This window comes from Elephas maximus, chromosome 1 (genome assembly GCF_024166365.1).
Source record: "Elephas maximus indicus isolate mEleMax1 chromosome 1, mEleMax1 primary haplotype, whole genome shotgun sequence".
Classification (NCBI taxonomy): Eukaryota; Metazoa; Chordata; class Mammalia; order Proboscidea; family Elephantidae; genus Elephas; species Elephas maximus.
The window spans coordinates 102,863,448-102,876,142 of NC_064819.1; the positions used below are offsets into that span (position 1 = coordinate 102,863,448).

At 40.6% G+C, this 12,695-nt stretch overlaps 1 protein-coding gene across 1 annotated transcript in view; it reads left to right on the forward strand.

The window, feature by feature from the left end:
* Positions 1–12,695, forward strand: part of DNAH8 (dynein axonemal heavy chain 8) — a 367,281-nt gene that overhangs the window by 347,809 nt on the left and 6,777 nt on the right. Inside the window, exons 90-91 of the mRNA XM_049891307.1 lie at positions 3,264–3,416; positions 3,497–3,686. Of these exons, the coding sequence (XP_049747264.1) occupies positions 3,264–3,416; positions 3,497–3,686 (343 nt within the window). The remainder of the gene's footprint in view (positions 1–3,263; positions 3,417–3,496; positions 3,687–12,695) is intronic.

Consider the following 12,695-nt stretch of genomic DNA (forward strand, 5'->3'; position numbering starts at 1 on the left):
CTCTTTAACCACAGCAGAGATTAGGATTTACGACACGTAGGAAAATTACAACCACAAAATGGAGGACAATCACACAATACTGGGAACCGTGGCCTAACCAAGTTGACACACATTTTGGGGGGACACAATTCAATCCAGGACACAGCCTGACCTCTTAACTGCTGTACCACCAGGGCTCCAATCACAGGTATAGGAGTTAGGATTTACAACACATATTTGGGGGGACACAATTTAATTCGTAACTCCTGCCTTCAATAGTTTTAAAAACTGGTACGTAAAAATGAGATAAAGGGTACTCTATGTAACTTCAGAGGGCAGAATTAGACCACAGGGTTAGTACTACCAGCAGGAATGTTTTAAGACCTTATAACATAATTTGAGTTGTCCAGGCTGGGCCAGTTCACCACTGGGATGGTTGTTGCGGCAATATTCTAGCAGAAACTGTCACAGATGTCAGTAAATTAATTCCTATGTAGGAGGGAGATTACACTAAAGCTGCTTCCAGTTCCAAGATCATATACATTTTAATGATGTTATTTTATAGAAGAGATGTGTTCTCGAAAATGTAGTTGTAAAGTACATTTTCGTAAATTGAGATATAATTATACTATGGACTTTTGCAGTAAAAATGGAGATCCGTCATTGTACAGGAGACTACTTAGTTCCAGAAACATAATGAAAATTCTGTATAAGACTATATAAGAAAATTCTATGTAAGATCTTTAATTTTATTAATAAAAAGGTAATTTAGGCTGGAACGATAATCACGCTCACAATAAAATCAGTACTAAAATTATATTTTCTAGGGTCTGAGTTTTTCTTAAGGAGGCCTGGTGACACGAGAGTTAAGCGTTCGGCTGCTAACTGAAATGTTGGTGGTTCGAACCTACCCAGTGGCTCCACAGAAGACCTGGCTGTCTACTCCTGTAAAGATTACAGGCTAGAAAAACCCCATCAGGCAGTTCTACTACATCACATGGGGTTGCTATGAGTTGAAATCAACTTGAGGGCACCTAACAGCAATAAGTTTTTTGAAGCACATATTTCAAGAAAAGTTTCTCTTTTAAAACCCTAAGCAGGACAAGGCTAATTGTTTGAGGGCTGTGAGCATATTAAATTGAAATGGCAGATGTTTTATTTTGATACACACACCTGTGGCAAATGTTTTGTTATATATATATCTTTACCACAATAAAATGCATATATATTTTTTATTGTGGTAAATATATATATAACAAAACATTTGCCATTTCAACATTTTTTATATGTACAATTCAGTGACATTAATTACACTCATCATGTTGTACAACCATCACCACTATCCGTCCCCAGATTTGTCCACCCACTTTAACAGAAATTCAGTGTCCCCTAAACGATAACTCCCTCTTACTCTCCTCCGCCCCGCCCCTAGTAACCATTAATGAACATTAATCTCTGTACATTTGCCTACTCTAGATATTTCATATACATGGGGTCGTACAATATTTGTCCTTTTGTGACTGTTTCACTCAGCATAGTGTTTTAAAGATTCATCCATGTTGTAGCTTTTATCAGGACTTCATTTCTCTATAAGGCCGAGTAATATCCCATTGTATGTATGGCTGTACCCCATTTTATTTATCCATTCATCTGTTGATGGACATTTAGGTTGTTTCCACCTTTGTGGTTATTGTGACTAGTTCTGCAGTAAACATTGGTATACAAATATCTGCTTGCATCCCTGCTTGCAATTCTTTTGGGTATTGTTATGTGTTTTTTTACCACAATAAAAAAACATAAAAAGATAACTAGGTTATTGATTTGACATCGTGGTCAACACTTGGGCTTAGTTTCCCATTCGTTGGGGTTGCAGAAGTATTTCCATACTTTACTTTTTCCTTAAGTGTGAATTTCCATAGAGTAGTCATGATTTAAGGGGAATGATATCTATTCTATTCAGTCACTGGAAGGTGAAGAAGGGCTGGGGGTGGAGGTAGAATGAGACACTAGAGACTGGGAAAATATAAGTTCTGGACCTAGGAATTTAAGAGACTACCTGAATGTTGTTATGGTGGACTGGGTTAGGGAACTCCACTGGCATGTTTGATTGTGATTTTAATATCACTTGCTCTACCTGCACAGCTAGTACCATTCAGGCGGTTCAGTTTACGTCACTGCTTCCCTTTGAATTTGTGCTCCCCTGGCCCCTGGTATCACCCATCCACCAGAAGTGGCTCAGCTACAGTAAAGCAGACATGTCCCTTGTTGATAGGAAACCTTTCCATGCCAGAAGACCTGTAAATAAAGAGCATGATCCAGATGACTCTGAGACCCATCCATCTCTAACATTCCATGACTCCGGAAGGGGCAGTGGGCATCTCTGTTAGACAGTCCAACAGTTTACTGATTTCCTGGTGATTCTTTGGACTGATATATGTCTCTCTCATTCCACATGGCTATCTTTTTCCTTCCTATTCTGGCATTTCTTCGATTATGGCCACCAGAAATTTCAAATCTCTTTAGGAGTTCCTGCCAGTATTTGTAGTCAATCTCTTCTTGGGCATATGCCACTAAATTGAAATTTGCATTTGCATTGGCTCATTTTCCATTAATTGTTATATTTTATTGCTTCTGCGACCAGAGGCTTTTATATCGGTCTCTTCAAAACAATCAATAAATGATATACCAAACTAAATAAATGACAGGTGCCTAATGGCCCTCCCACAAAGTCAAGTATTTTCATTGATTAGGAAAGGCACTGTTTAGTCACCCTAGCCAATGGAGCAATGATCTTAGGAAGCTTGGACTAATCATATTCTTTGTTAACTGTTCTGTAAAGATTTTGGCTGTTATTAACTTTCTGTGACATTTCCAATAACGACTCTGTAAGGATTATGGGGGAAAAAAAGTATTCCAAATTGCATTCTTATAAAGGTTAGATTGTAAAAGAATATTTAACTGACACTTAGTACTTAATCATTTGAAAGAAAAAAAAAGGTACAATTTTATTTCAGCTTCTTAATGTACATTTCCAATTACCAACTGAGTATAATCAGTAGGAAATAAAAACCATTTTAGTTGAACAGTAGTCTTTGAAGCCCAGAAAATGGAGAATTTAATGGCAAGCTTGGTTCTGCAAGAGATATTTTAGAATTCATTTGTGCCAGTAGAGGCAAAAATGAGATCCATCCAGAGGAAAAAAAGGAAGAGAGAAAGCAGAGGTCATTGGAGGAGAAATGACAGGTGATGAAAATTCTCTTCTTGCCTTGTATGCTTTGCTTTAGGTGAAAGCTCGTTTGATAAAGATGGGACATCTGAATTCAATGAATATATTTCTTAGACAAGAAATTGACAGAATGCAGAAAGTCATTACGATACTTCGCAGCAGCCTGAGTGATCTAAAGTTGGCCATTGAAGGGACAATCATCATGAGTGAGGTGAGCTATTATTATCCCAGTAGTCATTCCCCTCTTTTGTTGATCTTTCTTATTCATATATCTTAGCTTATCTTTTTCAGAACTTGAGAGATGCCCTGGACAACATGTATGATGCTCGTATACCTCAGATCTGGAAAAGAGTGTCCTGGGATTCGTCCACACTGGGCTTCTGGTTTACTGAGCTTTTGGAAAGAAATGCTCAGTTTTCTACTTGGATATTCGAAGGGAGGCCTAATACGTTTTGGATGACTGGCTTCTTTAATCCCCAAGGTATGTGCTCACTGGAGAATGGAAAAATCTGGACTACTTGTGTAGTTGGAAAGCAGCATCGTGTGATGAATGTAGACTAAATAAAACAATATAGAGGGACAGCTCGCTCATTGCTAGAATATCCTTTCAAAGGTTGTGCAACACAGATAATTCTTCTGTTTATTTTTCAAATTCAATCTGAAATTGTTCCAAATTGCTTTTACCATATTGTTTCTATAATATAGTGGTAACAGAATCGTCCCTATTTCTGTTCACCCACCTCAGCAAGCCGTCAGTCTGTGGTTAGGACCTGTAAAATAGTAGAGAAAGTTTCTCTTAAACCTTAGACTTTAAATGTCTGCGAAAATACCCAGCAGAAATTGTTACTAGAGTTCAGAAAATTAGATTTATTTTTTTAAAAAATGATCATGTGGTAAAAGTTGTCTTTGGTGAGCTTCGGGGGTCTTTCTTCCTTCAGTTTCTTTCTTTCTTTTTTTTTTTAATTGAGAGTGCTTTGTGATTTGGCTTCATTTATTCCCTCAGTCTAGAAATTTCTGCTAAGAGGGTTACTGGCTCGATGTCACAAGGTTCGTAAGTTCCAGAAACACGGCTTTTGGTCTTATTACAGTGTGGATAGTTTTACTTCAAGTAACTCTTGAAAAAAATGAAATGACATTAGATTCCTTATAGTTCAGCACCTTATAACTCCATTCATAATACAGTCTAAAAACATTCAAATTTATAGAGTTAGAATGAATTATCGCTATTCATGGCAATATGGTAATTTCATAAAACGTTGAGTAAAGGAAGCCAGACAGACAACATTATATGCTATATGATTTCATTTTTTACAAAATACGAGAAACAAGCAAAACGGGCCTGTGCTCTTAAAAGTCAGGATAGTGGTTACCATTGTGGTGGGGGGTAGTGATTGGGACGGGGGCTTCTGGCCATTTGAGAATGTTCTGTTTCTTAATCTGGATACTGGTTACATGGCAGTATCTAGTGTATACTCATGATTTGTGCATTTTTTGTTTGCATAATACTTCAATGAATAATTTAATAGTAAACATTTAATCATCCTTCATGTACATACTTCATGCATTTTTAATTGCCTTAAAATTTCTAAATTTAAAACGCTAACTGTGGTAACTTGTATGAGCATACCAAATTATATATAGTATTTATTATGTCAAAGAAAAAAAAAAAACTTTAGATTTGTAAAGGACAGCTCCCAGATTTCATTTATCTATTTCTTCCCCAGAATTCATTTCCATCAAATATATGTGTGTGGAGGATGGGATTTTTTATGGTTCTCAGATTTCATGTGTCTAGTAGGAGTCTCCTTTCTCCTTACTAGCTCTCAGTTTGAGTAAATTGTCAGCAGGCAATTCTTGAATTGGTAGTCGGAAGAAATAGCATTTAACTTAATAAGGACTGTTTAACCACCTTACTTGCCAGGCCCTGTGCTGGTGCTTTCAGTAGAGAGAGATTCGAGAACTGATTCCCCTGACCTAAAGGAGGTTGGTGAGACAGACACATCAGCAACTTTAAAGTAAGGGGATAAGTGCTTCACCGGTGTAAGAACTAAGTGCTAAGGTAGTGCAGAAGACAGAGAGATTAACTCTGCCCAGGCAGGACTTGGGAAGAGCTTAACACAGGAAGCAGCGGGTGGGGTTTCTACAGGCAAAGAAATAAGAGGGAGAGGTGGAAATGAGGCTGGAGTGTGGGTTTTATCATAAAGTCAAGGAAGAGGAAGTCACCAAAGACCAGAAGATAGTCCCAGGAGCAGGTAAAGGGCGAACTGGAATATGGAAGTCTAGAGCCATGAGACTCTTAAAGGACCAAGGGAGAGAGCGCAGGGCCTTAACTGGTACAGAGGAGGGGACAGATTTGGTGGGGTGATTAAATGGGGATCTTTGGGAGAGCAAGGAGTGGCCATGGCTTAGGCTGAAGGCAAGGTGCAAGGCAGGGAGCACCAGAAGAGAGACAGTGTTGGAGGAAAGGTAAATAGCACTGGATTTGTCATGGTAGTGCTGGTAGGATGTTCAAACGGAGAGGTTTGTTGGAAGGTTTGGAGTGCAGGAGAGAGGTAAGGACCAGTGATTTTTTAAAATGTGGGTCTTTAGTATATTTTTGATATTCAGAAACCAAGAGAGTAAGGTTGGTTCTTCACTGGCCTTCCGTAGACACAGGTTAACTAAGTCATCTACCACAGCACACAATTTCTTTCAGTGATTGTGATTTTTTTTTCCACTAAAATTGTAACTTCAAGTAGCGAAGAATTAATATGAACCAATCTTTAATTATTAATATTTGTTAAATGCTACAAATCCAGTAACCAGTTGCTGTCCAGTGACTCCAACCCATGGCAACCCAAGGTGTGTCAGAGTAGAACTGGGCTCCACAGGGTTTTCAATGACTGATTTTTTGGAAATAGTTTGCTAGGCCTTTCTTCCAAGGCACCTCTGGGTGGATATGAACCTCCAACTTCCTGGTTAGCAGCCAAGCACTTTAACTGTACCACACGGGGCAAACCAGAATACTATTTAAAGAAAACAAATGTAGATGTACATTTCAGTTAGCTTCCAGCAAACTTTAAGTATGCCTTTACTTGTTAAAAGGAGCACTGGTAGCGCAGTGGTTAAGCACTGTGCTGCAATCAAGAGGTCAGCGGTTTGAACCTATCAGCTGCTCCACAAGAGAAAGATGTGGCAGTCTGCTTCCATAAAGATCACAGCCTTGGAAATGCTATGGGGCAGTTCTACTCTGTCCTAAAGGGTCACTGTGAGTTGGAATTGACTCGACAGCAATAGGTTTGGTTTTTAGTTTTACTTGTTAATAATATTAATCCTTTCGTTGCTTCATCTCTGTTTTCAAGAGAAACTTTAATTCTTTCTCTCATGGCACTTTGTATCTTGGAAAGCCCAGGACTTATTCAAGCATCCTACTCTTTCCACACAAGCAAATACATGCAAACATGGAAATACCCTTACCTTATGACTGTTTTCTGTCAGTAGCATAGAAGACTGAGGCCAACTTTTCTTGCACACTAATCACTTCTCTGCTTCCTTTTCCTTCTCCTGACACGAGGGACAAATTGCTTTCTGTTCCACATCACTTGGCCAAGCCTGGAAAACACAGAAATTCCAACAACTCCATGCATGTTCACAGACAGGGTGCCAACAAGATAAAGTCCTTTCCACTTGGAAGACTCTCTGGCCAGTATTTGACATCAACAATTTCTCAGCATGAATGTATCTCCTGGTTTTTATATCTTCTAACCCAGTACCCCCTTCAATGAAATAAGTTCTTTCTTTGGCTCAGAACACTGAAATAAATGTTAAATACGAGCACACACACACACACATTTAAATAAAACACAATGCAGTTTGCAAAGAGACCACAGTTTCATTACAAATGTATAGTCAAAATCACCTAGACTATAAAGCAAATTATACATTTTCAGTCTCATTTAGTTTTATTCACATATGACGGTTTATTTTATCATTTTATAATGTAATATGGCATGCCATATGGTTTGATGTGTGTTTCCCATTGTACCTCTAGCAGTTCCTCCTCAGGCCTAAGTGACTTTGAACCCCATGCCACCCCAAGGACAGGTGACATGGCTTGTCTGCCCCCTGGTCAGTGTCTGAGCTCACACGGTTTTGTAACGCTGCTTGTTTGCCTTATGGGTGGCTTGATATTTTGTCTGTCGTATTTGAAGAGGCTGAGTCAGCCACTGCAGGTCTAATCTGGTGTTTTTGACCCCCTTCACAATAATTTCTGCAGCAATTGATGAGTTCAACTGTGTGGCAATTCGATTTGATGATTAAAATGGTCAAGCTCTCTGTATCCGTGACCCTGTGATATTTGTTCAACGAATACAGCTTTTCAGTGCATAGATTTGCCTCCCAACTGATTCTTCAGGCCCAGGAGGACTTGGGTGCTGCACTGGATTTTCCCAGCTGTCGTATGTTGTTTAAGACCGCTCTTCTCAGGGATCCCAAAGGATTTCTTTGGTCTCTTTCTCCCACAAATATACCTTTTCCAGCACATCATGTATGTATGATTTAGATTCTAATGATAATGGTGGTAGTGGTGGTGGTGGTGCGTGTGTGTATGCGTGTGCTGTATATAGGGATGTGTTTTAACCCAAAGGATATGAATTATAACGAGCCTGGCTTCAAGCCAGGGAATTGAGTGCCCTTCAGAACCTCATAACTGATAGCCATACTTTGCCGTTTGATGTTGGGTATGACTCACAGGTACTGCTAATGAAATAGAAGCAGAGGCAGAATGTGTTCGCAGGGTCTCACACCTCTATATTAGACTGAATCATGCAGTATCATTATTTCCCAAATGTTTAACTCAATCTGGAGCTTGATGCCATTTTAATGCCAAACGGCAGTAGTTTTTCTGATTTTCTCTTAGTGCCTTGACAAGCCACACCAGTCTGTTATAGCAGATATCAGTAACAACTTATTCACTAATACAAATCAAGATTTTCAGTTAGAGGGGATTTTGCTGAAGCAAGGAGATAGATAATTTTTGTCCTGCTATCTTGTGTTTACTGTAAAAATCATCAACAACCTCTTGCCTGTGTGTCTATTTTCAGGGCAGCATCATCAGCTAGCAGCCATTTCCAAATGCTTGCCTCAAAGATAGTTATAAAAGCCTGCCGTTTGTTGAGGTGAAAAAGTACACCAACCGTTATTAGCACTTCAGGGTTGGAAGGAACTGGGGCTTTCTTCTAATCTAGTTACAACTCTAAGCACGTCCCATACATAAAAACCAAAACCAAACCTACTGCCGTCGATTTGATTCCAACTCACGGAGACCCCTTATGTACTACTTGCGCTAACCGGAGCTGCCCGCAATGTCTGAGGGAATCCAGGTGAATGGATTCCAAGGTCCTAAACCTCAGTTTGAGTGATAGCACTAACCTGACTCTGCCCCCAAATCACAGAACCATAAAAGGACTGTGGAATCTTAGAAATGCTAAACCAAAAAAAAAAAAAAAACCCGTTGCCATCAAGTTGATTCCAAATTATAGCAACCCTATAGGACAGAGTAGAACTGCCCCATAGGGTTTCCAAGGCTGTAATCTTTACGGAAGCAGACTGCCACATCTTTCTCCCATGGAGCAGCTGGAGGTTTCAAACCACCGACCTTTTTGTTAGCAGCCAAGCACTTAACCACTGTGGTACCAGAGCTCCATAGAAATGCCTCTAAACCCACTGCCGTCAAGTCGATTCTGACTCATAGCGACCCTATAGGACAGGGTAGAACTGCCCCATAAAATTTCCAAGGAGTGCCTGGCAGATTCGAACTGCTGACCCTTTCTTTGGTAGAAATGCCTCTAGCAGGCTCCAATTTGTCTCTGGTTATTAAAGCATGTAGTTTCCTGCAGAGTGAATAGTAACATGTCCTTCTTGCCTTTATGTGTACTGGCCTTAGTCACAACCGTACGTATTGTAACTCTAGTCTCCGCACAGTTATCTTTGTCACTAATCACTCAGTCCCTAATAATTTGGCCAGCCTTTACCACTCTACTAAAACTGTTCTCTCCGAGGCAACCAAATCCAATGACCTTGCTGCCATCTTCATTCCTCTTGACTATAGCTAGGATGCTGATTCTTGAAATTCTTTCATGCCTTGGCTTCTGTCCCTGCCCTTGCTTGGTTCTCCTCTACCTCTCTGCCCATGGCCCTGGCCTCCCTTCTGTTTACACTCCTCCATTGGTGACCTCAGCCATTCTCCCAAATGCTGCTATTCATCTTTGCTGTCTCTACGACTCTACTGACTCATCTAAAGTCCTCATGTAGAATCCGATCCCTCACTTCTGACTGCCAATGTAGGATATGCCATCCGTCTGAGAACCTCACCAGTGCCACGATCTGGTCATCCCCCTCTCAATCCTCTTCAGGATTCTGCCATGTTTGCTTGTGCATCACTGTCATGCAGATCACCCAAACACTCTTTTATGGTCTTCTTATATCCAAACAGCTTGTAAGAGAGAAACAAGGAGAGCACAGCCCCTTGGAAGACAAGGGAAGGGGACTAAGTAGTGACTGATACTGCCAGAGGTCAAGTAAGATATTGCCAGAAATGGTCAGGTAGCCTTATCAACAAGGAGGTTGCTGGAAAGAGAAGTCTCAGTGGAGTGGGTTGGGAGGTGGGAGAGTCAGATTTCAGGGTGACTGAGTGAGAGATGAGGAAATAGAAAGGCAGGAAGTGAGTATGGATAATATAGATAATTCTCTCAAGAAATCTGGCTTCGAAAAGGAGAAGCAAGTTGGAGGAGTAGTTTTAAGAAGAAAGCATTTTCTTTTTTAATGGTGAGAGAGGCTTGAGCATGTTAAAAGACTGAGGGGAAGGAGCCAGTATAGAAAGAAAGAGAGGCAGAAACCACAGATACCAAAAAGTTGGTAAAGTGATAGAGGTGATGGAATACAGCACTCACAAGTGGAGAGATTCACTTCAGACAAGTGAAGGGACACCTCACCCATTGTAACAAGAGCAAGAAGAAAGGAATGAGCATAGATCCCACTGACTTAGTAGGTTAGGTGGAAGAAGTTAAGCACATTTTCATCTATCTGATGGTTTCTGTTCTCTTTGAAGAAGAAGATGAGGTCATCTTGAGGGCCAGGAGGTATTGGAGGAGAGATTTAAGGAGAGTGGCAGAACTTCAAGGGAGAGAGCTAACAAGGTGAATATAGGATTGCACGGTGGCTTTCAGAATCCACTTGAGGCTGGCAATGCTAAACTGTGGTGGTGGCAGTTGTGTGATGGTCTCTGATATCATTCAGCAGCCTGGCATGGGCGTAAGAAGGCAGACATTTGGATTCATCCAGAATTGGGGTTTTGCTCGGCAAGTGCTTTAAAGGTTGGATCTAAATAGGAAAGGAGATGAAGAAAAGGGATGGGGTTGAGAAGGTCATCGGACATGATGAGGTTAAGGAACTGGGAGGTCAGGATGCTGAAGAGATCTAGATAATGGCAGAATCTTCAGTGAATGGGCACAGTGCCGAGGAGACGGGCATATCGCAGGGACAATGAGGGGATGGATGTTCACCCGGAGGGTGGTGTGTCAAAGCAGAAGCAGAGGAACAAATGGGGCAAAGGAAAGGGCAGTGGCTTCAGGGTTGAGTCAGTTTCCAGGAAGGGCAAGAAATGTGGGGAGAATGTTCTGTAAAGAGGTAGAAGATGTAGCAGAGTTTGTTAACCATAGAACCACGCCAGAGGAAACAGTGGAAAGACTTGGGAGGGAGGGAAAGAGTGGTAGCTTGGGTCAAGGCCATGTAGAAGATAGATCAGTGCAGGGAATTGCATTTTGGGATGTGAGATGCGGTGGGTTGAGCTGATCCCAACGTTGACAAAAGAATTAGCCTCAGTTCTCTCCTTTGTTACTCAGGTTTTATAGGAGTCAACAGTAGCCTGGATTAATGACATTTCAGAGAACACATGTATCTCGGGGAGCCCTGGAAGGAGTCAGCTCTTACTACGCACAGCTGTCCTAGTATTTGCTTGTACTGTGAGGAATTTCCTTTCCCACTTGGCAGACTTGTTCTTAAAATAAGGTTGGGTCAGTGTGCTATCAGTGACTCTCTCCCGTATCTTTTTATCAGAGCAGTGGTCCTCAGCCCTGCCTGCATATGAATTACCAGAGGAATGGTTAATAAATACTACTGCCTGAGGCCCCAGACCAATTATACAAGAATCTCTGGGGATGAGGCCTCTAGAGTCTGTACAATCAATTTTCTTTAAAGCTTCCTAAGTCATTCTAATGTGTGAAGAGCCATGGCCTTATACCTTTGCTACCCAGTGTGTTGTTCACCAACTAGCATCAGCATCACCTGCGAGCTTGATAGAAATGCAGACTCTCAGGCCCCACCCTAGACCTACTAACAAGCCCCCCACTCACCCAGGTGATGAACATTAAAGTTTGAGAAGCCCTGTTTTTAAAAAGTAATTCATGCCTGGGTCCTACCTCCAGAGATCTTGAGTTAATTGATCTGGGGTGTGGCCTGGGCAGCCTGAGTTTTAAAGTTTTCCCAGGTGATTTTCAGCAAAGCTTAAGTGCCCTGCCTTTAAGCATCTAGCAGTGCTTCAGGGAAGGTGCTCAGTGCATTTTTTTGGGTTGATCAACCCGGTCTTTGTTTAATGACTTCTGGCCCTTTATTTAACTTACCAATGAGCTCCATTTGCTTCTCATTTGGGGGAAAAACTGCCTGTCATAAACTGTGGCAGGAGCATCATTTCTCCTCATCTTCGGAGATGCTGCTGGGAGGCTTAGTAACTGATTAGACAGGAAATATTGCACAACCTAAGGTCCATTACATAAGGATCGGTTCATTTATTAAAGAAAAAACAAATATGTTGCCTCTTTTGGGTATAGACCATCATTACAGAATACCAACTGGCTCCTTGTAAAATCAAGAAGAACAAACTCCTGATTGGTCATTTCTTTTGCCTTTTCTAAGGCCTTGCGTAAATGACACTTAAAGGACTCTACGGCTTTCTTTAAGCCAACTGATTGCAGATGTCCAACAATAGTAATGACTTTGCTGAAATGTTGGATTACTGCTATTATAGGAATTAGAACATAACAAATGTTAGTTTGGACCCAGGTTTCCAAAGTATAATCCTAGTTTAAAAGTGAATTAAAAAAAAAAACAAGTTTGTTAAATGTTTTAAGAATTCATTATGCTGTATGAGTTTGGAGGAAAAAAATTTTTTAAGCATCTCCTTCAGACCACATGCGACTTGGATCTTTGAATAGCCCAATCACCCATTTATCACGTGGCTGGTCAAATCTCAGGGAGAACAGAAGGTTATTATTGTTGAACACTTTCCCCAACTTTTTGTCACTTCAGAGTCAAACATATGTATGTATGAATCATTTTTCTACAACTCACGATTGAAATTTGGTTTAAGAATTATTAAAAGTAAATTGGTGCCATAGCAAAAGTACTGTTGTCACGCATTGAATTGTATCCCTCCAAAATATGTGTTGTAAATCCT